The sequence below is a fragment of the Parasteatoda tepidariorum genome, chromosome 8, assembly GCF_982258835.1.
Source record: "Parasteatoda tepidariorum strain Cologne lab strain chromosome 8, Ptep-v5.0, whole genome shotgun sequence".
Lineage (NCBI taxonomy): Eukaryota > Metazoa > Arthropoda > Arachnida > Araneae > Theridiidae > Parasteatoda > Parasteatoda tepidariorum.
The window spans coordinates 52,905,755-52,929,862 of record NC_141762.1 but is presented as its reverse complement, the minus strand read 5'-3'; the positions used below and the strand labels follow the sequence as shown (position 1 = coordinate 52,929,862).

Sequence of the window (24,108 nt, the reverse complement as noted above, 5' to 3'; positions counted from 1 at the left end):
TAAGCCAAAATAACCACTAAATGTTGGCAAAACTAAACAGTGGCATTCAAGAATACATTGAAAATTAAATAGGTAAAACTTACAGCCACCCTCACCAAACCACTACATAGGTATTCTTTTTAAATTTATTCCAAAAACAAAATCATAGCAGTTTCATTTCAAATAAAAACAGAATTAATTAAATAACCCCTATATATGAGCACAACTGCATTCAAACAATTTAATTCCTAATATTACATTGCAGGTAAAGTGAGAACGTTTTGGGTTGTAACCCATTTTAATAGATCTGAATACAATAATAATGTAAATGGCACCTAATTAATAAAAATTTCAAATGGGAAATTTAAAAAAAATGGCACAAAAAGCTTACAATTTATTCTTTACAAGAGAAGAGCATGTTTACATTTTGTGATAAATAAAGAATTAATAAGGTAAGAAAAAGTACAAACAAAATTATTATGAATGTTCTACTTAATAAATATAAAGTTATCGGAATGGCATATTCTGTTTACAAATTTAACAATCTATAAAAATAAAATAATTTATTTTCAAAGAACTAATTATCACCAAATGCTAAGAAAGAAAACAGGTAAGCAAGTAAATTACATTAAACATAACATTAAACATACATTAAACATAATATGTATAATAATAATATTTAATAGAAGAAAAGCATGATCACTATATAAATAAAAACCTTTAATGAAGCATCATAGAACCATACATTCGTCAGTGTTAAAAAACTGGTAATGTCTCGATCCATTTTTAATAATCAAAAAAAAAACTAAATCTTGATGCACCCATACAATACTTTTCATTAAAAAGCAGAATTCATTAACTTTTATATCATGGAAAGAAAAGTCGGAATTATATAAATGGCAAATAAAGAAATTTTCTAACTAATCTTCAAGAGAAACAATTCTACATTCTTATAAACTTACATAAGATTAACATACCGTCACATATTTTGTTTAAAATTTGCATAGTTACCTAATTTATTTATATTCTCAGACACGATTTTTTTTCGAAAAAAAGCACGATTTTAATAATTTAACTCAAATTAGACGATCATTTTTTCGTAGTTAAAATCATAACCAGTAGGGAAAATTACATAAAAATTAACATTTTTAATTTCAGCAACAAAAACATTGTTGTTCACCTGACAGGATTCACGAAGCAGTCACAACAATACTATATTCACCAATCAGAAACTTTCAAAAAGGTGAAGTTTTCTGTTTACATTGACGTCTTCAATTCCCTGCTATGATTGGCTAGAAGTAAGAGAAAGCATTTTGAAAAATCTCGGAACCTCTATAAAAAGTGATATGCTGTCTGACAAATTATTTGATATGATTGAGATATAAGGTTCGAAACACTGTGTAAAAGATTCAAATTGACAGTAAAATTCAACAGCCAGTCTCAGATCCATTTCTAGAATTTTGTTTAAGGAATGAACTTTAATATCATCGTTGGTTCAGTGGTTAGAGAGTCAGGCTCCGGGCCGGAGGTTTCGATCCTCAACAACTCTAAGACCAATCATGCATTCGTCAAATCTGCTGAAGGTTCTGGGACGTAACTACCACTATAAATACTAAATACCGAATCACTAGTATATAAGACATGTTAACTTAAAAAGACCAGGACTCTCTCTATCTCCTCCCGGTGACAGGCAGACCAACACTTGCTTATCCCGACTGGCCAGTGGACACTGAAAAGTCTCACATTTTCTGCTAATCAAAAGATCTTTCCTCTTTGCCCTAAATGCCAACAAAACCAGGCATCACCTGAGCACACCTTGAACTGTTTAGGGCTGGATTGGAACGACATTCATTCCTCTCCCCTTTTAATTTCGGACTTCCTAAATGTCAACGGATTTATTGATCTGGTCTACCAGATGGGAATTAGCAACAACAACAACATGTTAACTTGATTCTATCTTGAGGTACCTTTTGATAGATGAAGGCTAACATTTATAATTCCCCTCAGTGGTGACCTGTGGACGTGATATGAACTTGTTATTGATGGATGATCCACATTAAAACAGCTTATTTTCTTAAAAAAAATATACTGCTCAAAGAAAGAAAAAAATTCCGGTGAAGTAAATAAAATCTCCCTGTCAATAAACAAAGATGAAGGTTGGCATAATCTAAAATTAAATCCCCACAGTCCTGTGATGAGTCACTGAGCAGCACCATAGACACAGGGTCTGGAAAAAAATTTCTTCCCCTTCAGATCTATGTCTAAATTAAGGAAGTGATCTCACAATAAAAATTGTGATGGCATGTCTTCGGATCATCCTCCGGGGTATTTCCCAGACCTTCACCAATAGTCCTTGTGCAGCTGTAGTGTGAAGTAAATTAAGTAGCTAACCTACATCGCACTAGAACCACACTACACTAATACACTAGAATACACTTAGTGATAGACTACGTGGATCCATGCATCGCTATTTCTCGAAAATCAAAGCGTGCACTCTGTCTTATGTTCGATAAATGACATCCCTTACTTGTTTTCTTGGTGAAATAGTAGTAGTACTAAGAATAATAGAAGTATTTTATACCTTTGCTGTACAATGAGCTATTAATAACGGTCTGGGAAACATAACTGAGGATTATCCTGATCCGAAGACTTAGCTTCACTCATTTAATCCTCTTTTTAAGGAATGGCTGCCCTGCTTTGGAAACCCGACAATCTGCGCGTGAAGTCGAGCACTTTACCGTAAAACAGATTAACAAGAACCGCAACTTCGGTCCTTACGTTACGCAAGCTGATCAATGTGGTCACCCACCCACTCCTTGACAGGAAGCCAGTGATGCTTGACTTCGATGTTCTACTATGAAGCGTATTTTTCCGACACTGTTCACAGCGGGATCCCAGGAGGAAATGTATAATCTCGTTTGACGAGATGGGGAAATCGTCACCCCTCCAACACTGATGGCGTCACACAAAATCTTTCAAAATCGACACAAAAAGATCCTGATTCACAGAAATATCATTTTAAAGAAGGTAATTTTAAATGACTATTCAAAATTTGAGCGAAATTGTTCGAATAGTTTCGGAGTTATCGAATTTCAAAAAGACGCATAATTAAAAATTTGATTCCTGGAGAACTATTCGACCGATTTCGTTTAAATTTTCAAAAATTATATTCTTTAAATTGAGGTAAAAAAAAAAAATTTACCTTGGAAGTCAAAATTTTTTTGATTATCATTAAAAAAAAAATAATTAATTATTAAAAATTATGTTTTGAATGAAATTATCTTTGAAAAACAAACGAATTTTATAATTATAAGCATAAAAATTTTAATTTGCATAATTAGTTTTTGAGATACGGCGAAATAATGTAAAGAGTATAATTAATTTTGCTTTAATAATTATTGGAACCATATGTTGTTGTTCATTTACGTCGCACTAGAGCTGCACAATGGACTATTGGCGACGGTCTGGGAAATATCCCTGAGGATGATCCGAAGACATGCCATCACAATTTTGATCCTCTGCGGAGGGGATGGCACCCCCGCTTCGGTAGCCCGACGACCTGCACGCGAAGTCGAGCACTTTGCGGTAGAACAGCTTAACGAGGACCAATACCACACACCCTCGGTCCCTACGCAGGCTGATCCAAGTGATCACCCACCCGCACACTGACCGTAGTCAGTGATGCTTGACTTCGGTGATCTGCTGGGAACCGTGTCTTAACGATCAGTCCACTGCGGGACATTGGAACCATATTTTTCAGATTGAGGGTTAGGAAATCACCGAAAAAAAGTATGCTTATTCAGAGAAAGTACGCTTTTGTGTCTAATTTCGTAACTTCAAATATCCTGTGCTATAATTAAGTAGAATATAAGGTTAGCTCCTCGAATCATCAAGACGTACGTGAAAATCCGATCAAAATTTATTCAGAGTGTTGCGTTTACGCACTGTACAATCGCATTTGAAGATTAGCCAACAACTTTGGCAAAGTTCACACGCGAATAAAAAATTATTGTTTCCACTTGTCTCAATCACAATATAATTATTAAGATTTGTACTAATCAGATTAGAAAAATTTGTTGCGTTTGAACTTCATTTCTTTACTAAACTAACATGAAGAGAAGAGTAGTTGCTAGAAATCGTTACAATCAATGAAAAAAAGTAGTAAGAACAGTGGTTTTGCTACTTCCGACTACTGAACACAGCTCCGTATTTGGATGTAGGAATGAAAACATTAACTGCATAAAAATAAAGTCAGCTCTTATTGCTTCAGTTTTCCGTGCGGAGCAAACATTATTCGGTAAAACAAAATCTTGATAAAGGCAACGCCAGACAACGTTTGTATGAACGTCAGTCAAATGTAATCTTATTTTGCTGATCAGAACAACAATGCACTTCTCATTAATGGACCGTTAAAACATTACGTAAGCTCCTAACGAGGGAGAGGTTTTGCAATTTGCTGAAAAAGGGGAAGGAGTGATGTGAGCTATACTCAGCACGCAAGACATAAAAGTCACTTAATTATTTTTTGAAGATAAAAATCCGGGGAAAGTTATATATATAATGAAATACAAATGTATTTTATTACTGTCAATGAACGGCCGACTCAATTTTGAGTTTACGACTAGCAATATCCAACTTCGTAGCCTCGTCATTTTTTGAACCCTATCCAGAAGACAAGAGAACTCTTGGATCATATATTGGGAGAAATTTGCATATGTGGAGGACTTTTTGATGGAACTAATTTGTGTTACATTTCCTCACATTTGTGTTACAACCTCACACAGTTAGTCTGACGGCAAGGGGACTTTAACCCATTCGCCTACCACTAAGGTTTCTTTTTTACGTCAGCACTGTGGTCGGTACGGAATTCGAATTCTAGTTATCGCTGGGATTCAAACTTGGGTCACCTCATAGGCAAGCGGGTGCTCTATTTCTTGAGCCACTACGTCTGAACAAATTTGAAATCATAAACATTAAACAGAAATATTGTTTTAAAGAATTATTCATAAAGCTATGCTGAATCAACCATTTTGAAAAATTTATATTACTTACATGAACAGAAATGCTTAGTAAAATTCAGTCTTAGACCTACATGAAGTAGTGGAGATTCCCCCCCCCCCCGAACTATCTATATCATGAAAATACTTACTTAAATGCTTCGCAAAAATCTCACATATGATCAAAATAACAATTGTGTTTAATCAAGATAAAATTAATTATTTCTTTACATTTTTTTTAACAAAAAATTAATACTTTAAGTAGAGTTAATATTTTGATATCACGCTCCAAATTATATAAATGCAAAAATTAATATAAATTTCTATCATAAAAAAATTCATTCTTTAAATTTGATTTTCACTGTGAAACGAATTTAGAAACTAATTTCAGATAATGAATGAAATAGATAAGTCATCGTGTAGTGCAAAATAACACTTTTTTTATTACAAAACACTAAAGAAACAGATACATAAAGTTAAATACAAAAACAATGTTTCCTTATTTCTTCGTTTCTAGAATCCTCTTAGCTTTTAGATTTTTCACGTTCCTTTTCCTTTTTAGCAGCTTCATTTCTAGCTTCTTCTTCCTCATGCTTTTTGATTAGCATTTCAACTTCAGCAGAGGGCATTATTCGAATTTTTGTTTTGTTGTCGTCCCGAGTAAGTGTTGCCATCTCCACTAAAAAAAAGTTGATTCCATAGTTGTAATACATAATTTTTAAGCAGTGATAAGGAAATTTTAATATAAATTGAAAATTTTTTTGCAAAGTAATAAATAAATAACATGAAATAATAAGATTGTATCCACATAGTTTTGTAGCGCCATCTAGAAAAACATGCAGAGAGAGAGAGTGTGTGTGTGGAAGGAGAGCCGCAAAGAGCTAAAAAAAGCTCTCTTCCAAATAAATATTGTGCAAACCTACAGTCCACTTCTTTCTGTTTATTGAGTGAGTTCATTTTTACCTGAGCGTCGACAAAGATCTATAGCAACAATTTTTTTGTAATCTCTCTCAGACTTAGAATTACACCATTCACATCAAAACTATAGACATATAAACGTACTCTAGTGGTTAGTACCATGTTTCACAGGAAATTAGACAGTATCTTACATAAAATTTTGCTCTGTAACAAAAAGTAGTTTTTGATAGGCTGTTTTATTTTCATGTTTCACATGTAATTGTAATTTAACTTAAAAGTCCTTACTTTAAAATAAATAAGATAAATCATATAAAAACAAAAATTTCTTCCACATCTATTCATTTTTCTTTCTCTGTTTTTATGTTATTATCATTGCCCACACTGAAGCTCAGAGGGAATGTTAAACAATTGAAAGGTGAGAAAATAAAAAAAGAGGTGCAATAAGAACTTTTTTTTGGGAGATATTTCAAAATACTCATTATCTATTTAAATCAGTTACTTAGCTTTAGAAAATTGGTTGATTACCCTTTTGCACCAATGCTATCAATGTTTGAAATAGAGCCAATTAATATAAGAGGTATTTTTCTTCAGATTCCGTTAATTATTACTGAATTTTTTGAGAAATCCGGTCAGAATTAAAACTATTATTTACATATAGAATATTTTTTTGCACTTTGCATAACTATCAACAACAAGTTTATTAGCTGGAATTTTTATATTTGCAGTAGGTTAAGATAATTACTTCAACCTATTCAGTGTTACACTTTCTTACAGAAAACAACCTAAATATGTTCCTGCTCACAAAGGAGATACTTAGGTTTTATAACACTGCACTTCAGTCAAGTTTACTAGTAGAGAATTTTCCGGTTATAGCGCTTTTGAACTAGAATACATAACTGTCAATGCTTAATTTATAACCCTGTATAAGTTAAATGATACAGTTATATTGACGAAAATTAAATTGGTAAAAGTGGTAGGCTGAGAACTTTATAAGCCAGGGGAAGCATAAACTAAGCTGAACTTCAATTTTATAGACACAACTGAGAATGTGACGAATACAATCCCTCTAAATTTCATATGCTACAAACTCTATAAATTGAATCCTAAATACATAACTACTTTTTGATAGGAGACATGCAGCAATTTTGAAGAACTAAACAGCTGGATATCAACTGCAAATTACATGCAGTTAATGATAAAAATCTATTTCATTTGTATGAGTACATAAGTAATATATATTGCTTTTGTGTTGGTTTATATACATATTTGCAGAAATAGACAATAAAATTAAAAAAAAAAAAATCAAAGTGAAACAGTGCTAAGTCGCATGCTATAACTAAAATAAAATATTAGAAGCAAATGTAAAATAAGATTAAATACTAGATTGAAAATACCTGGGAACTCTAAAGAATGTTAACAATACAATAATAAAATGGAATGCACAAAAATGCATGACAGCTTTATCAGGAAGACTTAGTTATGTAGTCTTTCTAAACTTCAATATTTCAGCTGCATCTGATTAGCATCTTCTCTCCCTTGCATAATCATTTTTATCCAGGAGCAGTAAGGGGGCGTAGGTTGGGTTATATGCCACTAACCAACAAAAACTGCTGCTGCATTAACTGCATGGCAAAATCTTCCTGATTAAGCTGCCATGTACGTCAGTTCATTCCATCTTTTTATAAATTTTTTTAACTTGTTAAAAATTTTTTTTTATTGTCTCCCGGGATGTTAACCAAGTATTTCAACTTACTTAATACTTGCTTCCAATTTTCAAATATATGTACAGACAAACCAACCAGAGAGAATGAAAAAGTAGAATACTTTTTTACGTATGTTCAGAAGGGATTGGGAGATGAAGGAAGACACACAAATTATATACTATTGAGAACTACATACATTAATAAATTCAAATTAGAAAAAAAAAGGAAAATTCATAAATTACTTTAATTTACAAGTATATAAATTTTAATATTGGAGCACATTAATAGTCATTAAATTTGTGATTAAAACCTTTGTTCTAATAACTTTATAATGATCTTTAGGAAATTTAATAATTTTATTTTTAATGATTGTTTTTTCCAGTTCGATATGGTTATGTTCTCCTTTCCTTTATGAAGGATTAAAAAATTTTTTCATGCTATCTAGATGAGAATAAAATTTCAAATATCATTTTAAGAAACCTATAAAACCAGACTAATGATAAAGTAATGAATAACAGACTACTTTCGCTAAAAGAAAATGACTCTTTGAAATGAACAATGTTATTATAAAAACACCCTAAACACTTACACTTATCTGCAGTTAACTTAGTCATGTCCAAAGTTTTACTAAGCACTTTCACAGCTAAGGCTAAAGCATCTGCAAGAGAAGTTTCATTTTCCTTGTACTCCTGCTTCAAAATAGATACAGCAGCCTAAAATATAATATATTTCATATTAAATTTAATGTCCCAAAATATGGAGCTTGGGTATATGTAAACAAGAAATATTGATTTAATAATATTGATAGAATAATTCAATAAAGACTAGTATTTATCCTTTTATAAGCTTTTGGCATTTATTCTTCCAATCTCTTTTATGCATACACTAAATATTTAAAATAAATAAATAAAAAAACGAGTAAAATTTATATTTTAGTATATTATTGAACTAAATAAAAAGTATTCAACATTTAAAATGGTTTGCATTTGAATAAAAATAAGAAAATGAGCAGATAGTCTGCACGTAAAACATGGAACAATAAATTACGAAATATGTAAATATTGTATAGTATCACACGTAACTTAAATTCAGTGAAATAAAAATTTTGTGTATCGAACATTCAAAAGTAATTAGCAGAATTTAAATTTTTTTATCCATCAGGATTCATTTAGCCTGCTGGTCTTAGTCAAATAGTTCATATGCCAAATTTTCTAAATATCTTTTCCCTATTATCATATACCCTTCTATAGCAAGATCTAAATATTTCATTTATCTGCATATTTCTTCTGTTCATATTGTCAAACAGCCTTTCACAGTATTTTTCTTTACTAAGAGTGACAACAATCTAATCAATTATACCAAAAACTTTAAATTTGAGAACAGTATCTGTAAAGACCGACCCATTTATATGCATAAAAACGAATGATTGCTTGTTTCGTGTATGCCTCGATGTTTTTCATATGACTGCAATGAAATTCAGCACACAAAATAAATTGAAGCGCAAGAAAGGTCACTGTTAATGACATTTTACTCTGAATCTTTTAAGTGCCAGTTTAATGGGAAATGCAGGCTAAAAAGAAGCTTCTAAAGATACCAAGAACAGTAACTAGAAATTATTTATATTTCTTAAAAGTAAAAATGAAAAAGTGCCAACTCAATAAGATAATTTGTTGTAGCAGAAATTAAATAACACTTTTAATGATAAATTTCTTTCCAATCTGCTTTCATAATCTTTATACTGTAAATGCAACATTGAGAGTTAATTGCTAGTATAAAAAGGAAATAAAGTGAATTTATAAACTAAAAACCAAGTAAGTGGCAAGATCTGCAACAACTGAAAAGAGTAAATGTGGGGACTAAAAGAGTAAAAGAGGGATTTTATGTTACAACTGTAACATAAAATCCCTTTGTTCAAAAATGCAATATCACAAGCACTTATTATTTTCAAGTGTTCTATTGAAGAATTGCATATTATTTTTATAAATCACCTAACAATATTTTTTTTTCTTTCCAAGTAATGTTAAGTTAAACAGTATGTAAATAAATAAATTATATAATTCATGCAATTTCCAATTCTTAGCTTTACACATGAAGAGATATATACTGTAATACTTACAGCACTATTATTACCAATACAAGTAGCTTTCCATCCACCATAGTTACCACTAGGATCAGACTGATATAGTTGGAAACCATAATGCTTGTCCCACCCCATGTACAAAATGGACACGCCAAAAGGTCGTTTGCCTGAAAGTGTAAACTTAATGTAAATGATTTAAAGAATCATATAAAAAAAATTGAAAATACATTCAGGAAAAGAACAAACAATTATAAAATTTGCACAAAACTATTTTCCCAAATTAACTTTTTGTAGAATCACAAAAATCACCTGTATGTAAGTACAGTGGAGCATCGCTTATACGACGCCGAAGGGACCACCGAAAAACGTCGCATAAACGATAACGTCGTATAATCGATTTTTACTTCTAAAACTGAAACTAACTCTGTTTTCAGTTAATTTTAATGTTTAACGTGTTGATTTACATAAATTTCTAAATTAGACAAAGCAAAACAAACAAATAACCAAAGGAGAAAAATTGCAGTGAGCCATTTGAATGTATGTTACCTTTAATTATATTTTCTTGCTATTATTCTCTACAATGCTTTGAATAGCGAGTTGAACTTACTGCTTTCTATGATGCAATTTTAAATTTCTTATCACTGCCAAATCTAATGGCTGAAGCGCACTTGTGCAATTTGCAGGAAAAAAGAGAGCTTTCACATTTTCCAAAATAATTAGTATCGATGGGTGCGCTGGACATTGGTCGATGAATAGCAAAATTTTTCGTTTTTTCCTCTTCATAACATTATCTAGTTTTTTCAGTCATCTAGTAAAAATTACGGTCGTCATCCAAGCATTCTTGTTGGCACCCTTTTCTGTATCATTCATGTTGGCAAATTCCGCCCTTTTTTAAAATACACAAGAAAAAATAAAAAATTAAATAAAGAACAAAATCTAAGAATCGACGTATAACCGATTCTGTGCGTCGTATAAACGATATATTTTTACATTAAAATGAATAGGAATGATTCGGGACCACACTAAAACGTCGTATAAATGTAAACGTCGTATAAGTGATCGTCGTATAAACGATGCTCCACTGTAGTTTATTACTTTCAAGTCTGAGTTAGAAAGAAACCAATATAAATGAGTAAATTAAAAAATAAACTATAATTGTAACCAAAATCATTATAAGTTTGCTTCATTGTACTTTACAGTTATTAATTTTCTCATTGTTAGCTTAGAGAGAGTAATACAGCATACTTTTCCGAAATCTGAATATTCCAATGTTTCAGCATAATTAAACATGCAGAAATGAGAAGGATTTATTTTAAAAGATTTCAGCAAATGATTGAGGCATGTAATAAAATATAAGCCTGAACTAGTTTATTATTTCACACTATTATACACTCAATAAAATGAAAACAGAGAAAAAAAAAACCACATTAGTTATTGCATCAAGACTGGTATCGGTTTAAGGAAATTTTTTTCATTGGGGAAAAAAATGCTTGTTTAGGAACACTTAGAGCAGATTGAAGAAATACACAATCAAAAGGCACGCAATCACTATATTACTTCCTTCAAAGGAAAAGTACTTAAGCTTATAAACATTTCTTTTTTGCTTCTAAGATTACAGTAACATGAATTGACACACCTTGACAAAGTTTATTTTTAAATGCTGCGGAAATATTACATTAAACAATATTATTCGGGGTAGAAATTAAGAAAACCTAATCACTAGTCCAAAGGACCAGTAACTCAAAAAGATGTTACAAGTCTGTTTACATTTTCAATAGCCGTTTAGGAATCTTCTCTCTCTTTTTTTTAAATGTCAATAAAGTAAATTAAAATGAAAAATTACAATACAGAGAATGTGTAATGGTTACGATTTTGGTGAAATATGCTATTTTGTGTAAAAAACACAGATCGAAACAGCATTTCATTTCTTTACATTGATAATCTACTTTATGGTGGTCCAAGTCAAATTTTAGTGCTCCTGGATCATCAGATCACTGTTAATTTTAAAGCCTGATTAATAATATATACTATATCTAAGTACTATACACTAATAATATTGAGATATTAGAATCATATTAATAAGACCTATGTAAAGTATAAAGAAATCTAATTTTCTGTAATAGATTAATTAACTATTAATATAAATTCAATCATAAAGATTGATTGAAAGTGGCTCTACAAACATTAAAGCACTTTAGATAAGTTCTGAAGATTTTAAATTAGAAAAATACATATAGATAGATTACCTCCATATTGAGTATATGCCTGCTTCAAATCACACAACCAACTAACTAATCGCTCACAGGGGATAGATTCACCATACTGAAGTAAGTATCTAGATATAATTAATAACAAAAGAATATTTTAGTTTTTGATGCCAAATGAAACTCTGAAATTCTCAAAAATTAAAAATTGTGTCAAAAGAAAACAGCTTAACATACACATAATATAACACAAACTAGTTGAGAACTGGATTTGAAAAGTAATAATAATTGGCAAGCAACAGATATTAAATAAAATATAAAAATCTACTTAAAAATCATAACCCAGATGTTTCATAATTATATTTGAAGCTCAAAATTGGAGTACGAAATCTATCATACAATGAAGGACTTTTTTTTCCTTTTTAGTCTACCTCAAAATTTTTATCTTTGTTAATGAAAGAGTTAAAAATTTTTATCTTTCACTTTCTTCTCCAATTAAGAGGGCAAAAAATATGTAATTAATATTCAGCAAGCAGGTCTTATTGGAAAATCTTTGGTATCTTTAAGAACTTGTTTTTGCAAGAGGCTATTGTCTTCCTATTAAAAAAACATAGAAAAACGCCTTATTTTTTTATTTTTTAAAAAGAATATGCTAAAATTGGCTTACACATCTTTTACATAATACCAAATTGTACTAAAAAATATCTTGTTACTACAAATTTGCAAGAAAAAAAAAGTTTTAAAATGAAGAAAAGAAACACTATTTTTTTCAACCTAGGACTCTAAATGCCAGACGAATAAAATGACAACTAATCTTTTTTAAAATTTGAAACATACTTTTAATAGCAAATATAATTACATGCAACATTATGAAACAACCAGCAACATTAGGAAACAACCAGTCATCACCAGAGCAGTTTTAATGTTTTTAGGGGCCCTGGGCCTATCTTTATTTGGGGAACCTTTACGAATAATTTCAGAATTTTTTTCTTAGTTTTAATAATTTTTAAAAATAATTTTATTTTCAGAATGAAAAACAAATAAATCATTATAAAAGCTTAATACATTATTTGCATATAAAGTTTATGTTAGCAAAACCTTTCACACTTTTTGAGAGGTGAAGTCTTTTTTCACATCATTAAAATCAATTTACTGCTAGACACCCTATTTAATGCTCATGATTGACAAATGACTAACATTCTTAAGTCATACTATTTCTTAGCTCATATTTCATTAATTTTAGTCTGAGAATGAATGTTGGATACTGCAATTGGTAATCATGATTAACAAAAAAAAAAATTTGAAGTGAAATGTCAATATTTGGAAGGTGTCTCTGAGATAATTATTTTGTACTATTTTATACATATCATCTAAGTCTAGTTGGCATAACTTATTCAGTGCTAGTTATTTTTCATTTACATCATTAGCATATAATCTTCAAAAATTATTATAGTGAAGCAGTAATATCTGGTACTTTAAAAAATTGCAATTTGAAAAAGATCAGAACAAGCCAGTTATTGGTTTACACACCACTGAACAAGAGTTTATTGGTTAATGAATGTGACAATTACTGGGAGATAAACTTTAATTTTAAATCTTTTGCTACCATGTAATATAATGTCTTCTGGACCTCAACCATAAAAACTTACGCTTCGTCTCATCTTTATATTTAAAATCAGGAAATTTTCCTAGGAAATGGTTTCAAAAGCAGAGATTCTCTCTCCGTTCACTCGCAGAAGCAATCGAGGATTCAATCAATTTCAAACTATCAAGAAAAAGGCTTTTTTTCTGTTTGCTTATTAAAATGTGATTTATTCTTCATAACATATCCCAACAAAATATTTTTTAACGGCTTCAATTTCCTTAAACGGCCACAAGCATCTATTCTAGTTTTGAGAAGCTCTTATTTGTTCTTTTCGAAAATTTGAAGAATGGTCATAACTTTATTGTAACTGAGCATGGATGGACGGACCACTTATTATTTGATGGATATTAAAGTATCTGATGGATATTTTATGACTAGTTCAGATTCTAAGCATTCTCTTAAGGCAATCCACTGATGAGAACAGGAGAAAAAAAAAGAGTTAAGTTTCTATAAAATTTGTAAATAATCCTCTACAACACATCCCACAACTTGTGCACCAATTAAGTTTAAGCTATGTGCTTAGGCATAGTATCACCAAATATGTTAACCATATTTGGTGAGTTATTATATGTTTGTCTATAACAATCACTTATATTTATGTCTTTGTCCTTGAAAAAATATACAATATCAGACAAGTACTCAGATTTATGCCTTTCAATTGGAATAAAATCCAAAAAACGTTCCACTGAAATTCTGTTGCTCACATATCGGATGACAAATATCAGCCAATCTATGTAGGAAATATTAGGTGTTGAATCAACACTTACTGAAAAATATTTTGCTTTCTTTAGTTCTGCCATTATTTTGTTTATTACTTTACATCCCATAATCAATATAAACTAATTACAAATCAAAGCTGATAAATAAATAGGATGCATGTCCTTTGCTCGTATTCCCATAATGTTTTATAAGTCCAGCAAGACAATGGTCGAGTTTACTTAATAGTTAACTTTAAGTTTCCAAATAATTTCCATTAAGCTGCGATCCAATTGTTTGATCATCTCTAAAGAATGCAAGACCAGGTAATAGCATAAACTTTATTATTACTTTTACAATTCTTTTCAATACTTCTTTCCAATAATTGATTTGGTCATTCATCTGATTAGTTAAAACCCTATTTATTAAAAGCCCAGCATTAATTCTTCTTGACTAATAAATCATTGTAGCTGGTCTGTGCTCTAACATATTTTCATGTTCTAAAATGCACACTAGCTCAGCTTTGAATGTTACCAATCATTTAAGCTATATTTAGAAATAAATGCCATAAGGGAAACTAACCACACCTTTGAAAAACAAGTATTTCTTCATTTTTCTGTTCTTATAATCTTTTCTGTTCATCTAAAAGAATATATTATTCCATTTACTGCAAAATGTCATGATTGATGCGACGCATGGCTCAACGAATTTTTTCTTTTAACATTTTCTCTCTCACTATCTGATACTTTTTTAAAACAAATTAGTTGCGATAATGAATTAGTCAAGATTAGGACTGGGCTATAAATCGATATATCGCGACATATCGATTTAACGCCTATATCGGCAAACCGATACAGCAACTTTCATTCCAAGCGATACATCAGAAATGTGATTTAAGCCGTCGAGTGAAGAAGACGATATAACGATATAGCGATACACGCAAGGACTTTCTCTTACGTTCCGATGCCAACTCGCGCTGTGGAAGACGATATTGTTTCGTTATGTTGAGACGGCCTTGACTGATGAGCGGTAGAATCAGAATCACTTTTGAGACCTTATATCGTTATATCACATGTTCGTTTTCGCACCTTCGCGATTTGAAATCGTTTCTTGTAGATTATTTTCAATGGGATTAACTTCGTGATCGCCGTCGTAACCTTGTTCTGAACACAATCTATTATTGAAAAGAATTTATAAAGAAAAGTTTCTTCATTAATTAGGTAAGTTTTTTATTTATTTTCCGACAAAACTTTTTTTATATTTTTAAATGTGAAAATTATCGGAAATCTAATTTAAGGCACCCATAAGGAATTAAATTACAAAGTAAATAAATTTGTTAGGTTATTTTTTTACTTTTTTTAAATTTATTAAAAACTTTTCGGATAAAACTTCTAATTATTTAATGGGCTTCTATTACTGATTTTAAATTTATAAATCTTGCGTTGTTTTTATTTTTAGAAATAAAGTTAAAACAAAACTTATTTTTTGGACATAAGTCAATAAACTTTATTTGTTCAAAAGAATTTGAAAAGTTTGCGAATTTTATTCATTTCTTTTTTTTTTTTTTTTTTATCAATTACTACTTCGTTTTATTAGAGAGTAAAATCATTATTTTTTTTTAATTTTCGTTTTATATTATTAGTTAATTAGCTAAATATATTACCGAATATCACAATTCTTTTGTTTTTATTTTTAAGAATTTAATTAAGAAACTTTGCCTTACTTTGTTTTTCGTTTATAATTCGGTCATTATTTAATTTAATTTAATTATTTATATGAAATAATAATAAAAATAGTGTTTAAGAAGCATTTTTTTTCTAAAATTTATTTAGCTCTTTGTTTTAAGCATACAAATAATTTTTTAACGAACTTATTTTTTAAATTTTGTTCCTATGCTGTTAGGTAAATATATTGATAAATTTCACTTTTATTTATTTTTTTATTTTTAAACTAAGAAATCTTTTGTTATTTGCGTGATCATCTTTAGAAAATATAACAAAACTTGTGTTTACTTCTTCATTAAGAATTTGAACATTACGATCGAACTTAATAATTCTGTAATTATTTACGCATAATAGTACAAGCAAATATTGATTTGTTAAAAAAAGTTTCTTTTTTTTAAAAAAAAAAAAAAATATTTTTAACACTTTGTTTTAAGTGTATAATGAATTTCTTAACAAACTTTTTTTTTAATTTTTTAAATTTTCTTTCAATAATTTCAGCTAGATATCTTTATAAAATTCCCTTTTTACTTTTAAACTGAGAAATGTTTCAGAGAACGAAAATTTTAAGAAATTATTACAAATCTTATGTTTACTTTTTAGTTTAAAATTCGAACATTTTTAATTTTAAACTTCGGCTTTTAGTCAATCTAACTTTTATTTTAATTAAAATATATTTTGAAATTTTGAAATCAGCTTTTGTTTAATAACAATTTTTTTTTTTCATTAAGGGTGTTTTAGGGGTGAACTTAAATTAAGACTGCTTATACCTTATAAACGATAAAGAAGTGCAAATATTTCATTCTGTATCTACACACATTTTTTCAATAAATATTTTAAGTAAGATTTGTACATCTTAGTCAATTTATTTAATATCTTTCTTTAGCAAAACATATATTATTTTCAAATTTATAAATTGATTTAAATCAATATGCGTATGAAGTCTTGATAGAAATCTGACTTTCTGTGCCTTAAAGTAAATGAAATTCAAAAATACTATATCGCGATACATCGCTATATCGCGATGCAAAACTGACGATATATCACGATATATAATTTCTAATATCGCCCAGTCCTAGTCAAGATAAAAAAAAAATAAATAAATAAATAAAACTCAATGGAATGAGATTTTTTACTCTTTGGGGGCATCTCTTGCAACAGTTTTTAATTTTTTTATTTGGATATTTACATAACTTCAAAAAAGATTTTAACTTGAATATTTAAAACATTTTTTTTTCTCAAATAAAAGAATGTTCTCTCTATGCAACATTAAGATAATTTTTGAAAGAATATAATTTCAAAATTTAAAAATATTTGTATATAAGTTTTCCTTTATACTAAAGGGGTTAAAAAAAAATAATATTTCATGATAGAATTGAATTGTTATAAATTAAGATGCCACAGTATTTGCAAGTCAAGAGCAATAGATAAAGTGTGGCTCCTTTATTGTGGTGAAAAACATTCGTAGGTCTCCTGATTTCCCGGGTTTTTGAATAAAGCAATAAGTTCCTTCTTTAGATAGGTCTAAAGTTAAGTTTTTGAAAATGTCATGGATTATTTAATCTAAATTTCTTTGCCAACACTAATGTTTGAAAAGGATCAAATCTAAATTGATCATAGCTTAAAAAAGTAAACAATTTAACATACCTTTGAGCAATTTGCCGCAACTCATTAGTCAAGACATTAGCATCAGAAGTAATACCAGCAACACTACAACACATATCACTAAAAAAAATGAGAAGAGACAAAGTGTTAATGAAAAAAATTACTAAATAAAAGGGAAATTTTGAAATTACTTAGTTTAAAACATAACTGCATGATACAAAATTCAAAGATATTTCTCACATTGTGTGGTATGATTTAAATCACTATATTTTTTTTAAGTAATATAACTGCACTCAAAAGTACTGGTCTTGTTGTAAAACTTTTAAATCATAATTTTCCGTCAGCTGTATGCAAAACAATTTGCTGTTTAATAAACACATTTAAATTATGCTTATTTAGTTTTATACTTATTTAAATACAAGTAATGTTAAAACTTAATATACTGAGAATAATTTTGAATTATTGATATTTCCTGGTCTTCATTACTTTTTTCCTTCATTTGATATCAAACTGACAATTTGGTTCTGGCCTTTACAAATTTACGAAAGTGTTGAATAAAACTAAATATGATTTTATTTAGGCAGAGATTATATTGTTAATAGCTATATAATAATAATTTTAGTCAGTTTAGTTATAAACATCATGCATTTTAGTTATATGTAAATAATATCAGCTAAATACATATAATTTATAAAAACTTTGGTTAAAAAAAAAAAAAAATCTGATATTATTGTTCACCATAAGTGACCTAAATCTCACTTATGGTGACACTTCAGGTCATTTTTTAGAAATGAATTAATATGAAAACTAATTTTCACTTTTTTGCCACATTTGAAACTGTTAACAAGGGAAGACTTGGTTAACAATAAAAGTGAAAATAAACAATCTTCTAGAAGAGTTAAAAGAAAACTCTAAATATCAAAAAGAATAATGCAGGTTAGGTTTAAGATTTTTTTATTTTTAAAATTCAAAAAGTGAAAAATTAGAGTAAGAAATTTTATAAATGGTTCATATATAGTCAGCAAAACAATTTAGTTTTGATTTGCACATGAAGAACTTTTGTGAGTTTCTGTTTGAATTTTTTTATCATCATCATAATTATAAATAGTAACACATTGCCTTTTAGAAATAAATATTTGATTTTGAATTTCATACACTTTTAAAAAAGATTCTAGAATGAGTTCAAGCATAAACAAAAATTAAAAGTAGCAAAAATTAAATTAAAATTTTTACTTGTGCAGTCTGTAAATTTTTTCTGAATTGAAAACTTCATCTAATAGTTTATTAGTATTACGACGTTCAGCAGCAAGAACTATTCCATCATTAGCCAAAATTCCCAAGCATGTTCCAGCATGACCAATAGCTTCCATAGCATATTCAACTTGATATAATCTTCCTGAAATATGGAAAATAAAATAATTTAAAATAATACATAGTTCAACACCCTATGGCAGAATTTTTTCAAGCTATCTGCGACAAAACTCTCTAGCACTAATATCTTTCTTCAAGCTACTTTTAATCATAACAAACATATATGTTACTAATTTAAAATAACAAAAACTAAAACTTTTTTAAAATTGAACACGTAATAATTTTTATTCTAATATTAGGGGTGATATCCTCGCATTTTTGGGGGGGGGGGGAACCACACTATTTATTTCCCTCTTTGCATTTTGTAATTGATCATCACATTAAAAAAATAATTTAAAAACCTGCAATGCGTTGCCGGAAAAAAGATCCACGACGAAATCACTCTATAAAGAATATCGGATTTAAAATCTATGGAGAAATTAATAGCAATAACTGCTAAAAATTTGATAGAATTATTGCCTTAAAAATTAAATACTCAAATGCATGATTCGAATTTTCCATATTGTTTGAAATATATAGGGATATTTTAAAAACATGTAAAAATTAATATCAATAACTGCCGAAAATTCAATCGAAACATTACTTCGATTTACAATAATATCGGCGTAAATTGAGCGAGTCAAATGCGTAATTATGTATGATTCAAAGATTGCATGTAAATTTCTGTATAAAAGAAAACAAATTTTTTTTACTTTTCAAAAGAAAAATCTTTCTGCAAGAACTCTGTAACGTTCTGCGACAATGTCGCCGTGTCGCTGCGATTCTGCCACGGGGGTTCAACAAATGGTTAATGGTGAAAATAAAATGATAAATATTATTAATAAAAAAGTGAGCTTTTTTAACTACTTAACTTCAGTTATTTTAAGAGTTTTTTTTTCCTTTTTTAATTATCAGTAAATAATCTTATAACTAAAATTTATTTAGTTAGAAAAAAATTAGAGTATAACTAGGAATTTTATTTGTAAATATCAATTATAGTTGAATTTTTAACATAAAATATTTAATTTAAACATGAATATTGCATAATTCAAATAAATGATTCACATACTTTGACAATATTACTCATAGGTAAATAGGCAACACAACACTCTAGCATTAAGTAATGAGATTATTTTCTGAGAAGTAATCCAAAAAATTATAAAACTCAATAAGCTAAAACAAGTATACAACGCAAGATCTTAGTACAAATGCAAAATGCAGCACAGAAAAGTAGAACATTTCAGAAAAATCAAAGTTCTGATTATAAAACAGTAAGAAATTTCTTCTTTACCTTCAGGTGAGAAGATTGTTGTTCTAGAATCATAACGCCGAGCCTAAAATATAAGAATGCTCTTTATTTCCAATAAAAAAAAATTTTTTTTTCCATCTAAATAATCACAACAAATTATAATCATATATAAAAATCAAAATTAAGTTTCCTTATGAAATAAAATTTCAAACCTTTCAAGGAAAAGATCATTTATAAATTTAACTTAAAATAATAAAGACTTAAAGAGTGCCTCCTCAAAAAATAAAAATTATTTTTTCGGTTTAGTCAAAATCACAGAAAATTTCTCAATTAAATTTGAAAAGGTGCCAAAATTTAAAGAATTCATGTTTTTTAGATGCTTATACTCAAGAGTAAGATGTTTCTGGCTTCACATTTCTAATTACCACACGAAAAATCATTTGTTATGATTTAAAAATCAGAATGTCTAATAACCTAATAGACTGTCTACATCACATAGAATGTCTATAATCATCTCTTAAAAATTTGATTTCAAAATATAAACTATAAAATATCAATACAGTTTGAGTATTATTCTTTTGGCATTATAACTTTTTTATACATATGATCTAATTACTTTTAAGTTAAAATAAAATGAGCTCAATTTCAATTAAATACAAATTACATACATTTACTGCTCATTAGACAATTCATGGAAAGACTATTTACAGTTTAGACAACAAGAAAAAGACTAATTGCAAAAAGTAATGCATAATAATTGGCATATTGATGCCCATAGCCATCTTCAACTCAGGCTTAAGTACTGTTGCACTGCAGATAAGAAAGGATGTCATGACTAATGCCTAACTTACCAACAGCAAATGAAAAAAACAAAACAAATACATTCATAGTTCATGACATCGCTGATGTAAGTTGAAGGCATAAAAATGTCATGTCACCAAAAACTGGTTTCACGAAACAAAAGGAGAAAGATTTAAAATTTCCATACAATCGATCAAACCAAGAAAACCCCCTTACAGTACTCATTTATCTAACAATAAATATCTAATATTTCAGGATGATGCACCTCCTGTAGGTAGCTATATCTAAAAAAACAGTGATAAGTAGGGCTTGTGAAACACAGCCACTAGTAGCAACAAATTAATTTTGAGTGTAAACAATATTTTTAGCTTTTAAATTATGATGACATTCTTTTATACTTAAAAAAAAATTGGTCTGAGAATTCAGCTCAAACGATATTCCTTCCCCCTATTCTAGTCTATGTTTTTAACAATCATCTGAGAAGAAAAAAAATCCCTTTTTTTCCATATTACTCAAATTTTTGATTCAGCATTCCACTATTCATGATCCTTAATAGTTTCATTTCATAAATATCAGGATTTTTAAAAGCTTTTAGAAATCCATGTATAAAACTGTCGAAAAATGTATAAATAAAACATGCGAATCCAAATAAATAAATAAAACACATGGCCTCAAATAAATTATTTTACTATTATCACTACACCCGCCTTTGCTACCACATTCAAACTGATAATTCAGTTTACCAGTTATAACAACTAAAAATTAAAAAATATTTAAGAAACTAAAGAATTCTAATATATTAACAAAGCAATAAACTCCTTTTTACATGAAATAGAGCTACTATAATATAGTAAACACCACTGATGTTTACCTTAAAATATTTGAAAAAATAGAAATGACTATAATTTAATTAAAATGATGGTTAATGCTTAACTAATAGAAATTCCATAACTGAAAAAATTTACATACCAATAAAAAACATACCAACATAAGAAATAAAATTATCAATGCAGAGTAAATCCTAAAAGGGGATTGCAGGACGCACCTCCCTATTTGCTGTTAACATGGTTTTTCAAATTACGATATTGCTAATATGATGTTATTATAATATACAATTTTTTATTTTCAGTTATCACTTTTTGAACGGCTGAATTTGTGACAATATTATTATAAATACACATCATTTTCTGATCTTGTTCTTACATATTTCTGTGGTTTCTCATATTTTTAATTACATATGATGCACAATGTTATCAAGACACCCAAATTTCGGATTGGAGCAACGACTACAGTACGGAACCCGTTATCCGGAAATCAGAAAACCGGAAGGAATTTGATAAATTTTCCCGCCATTTAAAAATTTTTTTTTTTCTTACTCATAAGATTTTAGGATTTTTCTTTCTTTTTTGAAAGATGTTTACCTTACCAACATTTTGAAAATAATCATTAGTGTATTACTTCATCGTTTTTTCTTCTTTTTAAGATTATTTCCTTTAGTTGGGTTTAACAATGAAAAAAACGGCTTTTTGTAGCAATTCAGAAAACCGGAAAAATCAGTTATCCGGAATAGCGATGGTCCCGATCGTTCCGAATAATCAGTTCCCTAGTGTATTTGCTTAGAATTTACTGGAAAATAACTTTTTGACACTCCTGATTTCAAAGAAATTTTCTGATTTACAATTATTTTTTTCGGCTACTTCCACTAATTTTTTTTTCAATACGATATTATTACTATACTTGTTTGTCAAATTTTAAGGCATTACTTTTGAATGTGATCTATTTGCACTAATTTTATAGTAAATCCTACATTTAGATTTCTTTGTCAACCCTTTTAACACAGCATTTACAATTCCAATGCTTAATACATTCTTATAACAAGTGAAATCCATAATTTAGTATATTAAATTTTTAATGCACTCCAAGTGATGGGTAGTAGGAACTCTCCTAAAGGAGACATTTAGAATAAAAACGAAAATTGCTTCTGTTTTGGAGCCATAAAACTAATTTTTGCACACAAATTTCTCGCCAAAGTAGCACTTTTGGCTCTCAAATAACAATACAGTTTAGAGCAATTTTGGAAAAAAAACAAACAGTATTTTGGAGCAAACTGGTGCAGAAATTTCATTTTGGAGCGATTCGAGCAGCTGTTCCAGCCCTGAAAAAGTTATGGGTAACAGAAGAGGACGAACTCGAAGATCATAACAAATAGCTTGCCCCCCCCCCTCAGCCAATTACATATTTTGTTTTCCAACAAAAATTAAGTAATAACAAAAATTCTTTAGATTCTTGGCGACAGCAGCTTTTGTGATCAGATACCGACATAGAAATAGTATTCTTTATAAGCAAAACAATAGCATTGAAAAATATCTTATCATAAACCTATAAAATTGCAACATATCGATATTTACAGATTCTGCTGATATATAAACATTTAAATTTTTTTCTATAAACATAAATTATATTATACATAAAAGAAAATAGTGATCAGTATAACATGTTTACCTTTAAGGGAGATGTGTCAAATATTAAATTAGAAAAATAGCAAGGAGATATTATTTGCAATTGAAATACTATTTAGCATGCTTATAAACTGCTTTAAATTAATATAAATTTAATTGTAAATAGTTAAAATTTAAATAGAACTGAATAAAGCCGGGCGCAACATGAGGGAAACTATTAGTGAATAAATTTATGCACTCTAGTTATCTTTCAAAATACACAAAAAACGAAGATATGTCATTAATCACAAAAACTCCTTCATTATTGTCACTTACCATGATTAAAATCTACAAATCTAAGTGAATTTGACGAAAAGAGAACAGAAAACTGGCTTCTATCCTGAAATTTATTTGATATTTTGCTTACTCACGAGAGGATCAACAAATTTTTGTATGGGATCAGTTCCGAATAAAATGTCGGTTTTTAACAACTGATTTTTCGAGTTTTCATACGTAAAGTTTAAAACGTTTGATATATTAGATTGTCAATGAGTTGCTTGAGATTAATTCATCTGAATATATGAACAGCACTCATTCCGATATGAAATTTACAGTTAACTGTAAAAAAAGTTTTATTATAATGAATATTTGGAAAATTTAACAGAAAAAACATTTAAAAAATTATTTTTAATATATATTTAATGCATTTTAAATATAATGAG

At 28.9% G+C, this 24,108-nt stretch overlaps 2 protein-coding genes across 7 annotated transcripts in view; both read right to left on the bottom strand.

The window, feature by feature from the left end:
• The window catches only part of LOC107454046 (rho guanine nucleotide exchange factor 28), a 260,406-nt gene extending 259,154 nt beyond the window's left edge, over window positions 1–1,252 (bottom strand). For 3 of the 6 annotated variants that reach the window (XM_043048250.3, XM_043048255.3, XM_043048256.3), the window contains exon 1: window positions 991–1,238. The gene's annotated coding sequence lies outside the window, so the exon portion shown is untranslated. Of the gene's footprint in view, window positions 1–697 lie in introns of all 6 variants that reach the window. The other 3 variants (XM_043048253.3, XM_043048254.3, XM_043048251.3) reach the window with 3 other exon arrangements.
• Window positions 1,253–5,396: 4,144 nt separating this feature from the next.
• On the bottom strand, window positions 5,397–23,974 carry Prosalpha3 (proteasome alpha3 subunit). The gene is made up of 8 exons (XM_016070908.3): window positions 23,723–23,974; window positions 20,190–20,232; window positions 18,782–18,944; window positions 17,591–17,668; window positions 11,924–12,012; window positions 9,714–9,844; window positions 8,187–8,310; window positions 5,397–5,655 (listed from the first exon to the last, which is right to left on the bottom strand). The coding sequence occupies exons 1-8, from the start codon at window positions 23,723–23,725 to the stop codon at window positions 5,501–5,503; spliced, it is 786 nt and encodes a 261-aa protein (XP_015926394.1). The 5' UTR covers window positions 23,726–23,974; the 3' UTR covers window positions 5,397–5,500.
• Between the last annotated feature and the right edge of the window lie 134 nt (window positions 23,975–24,108).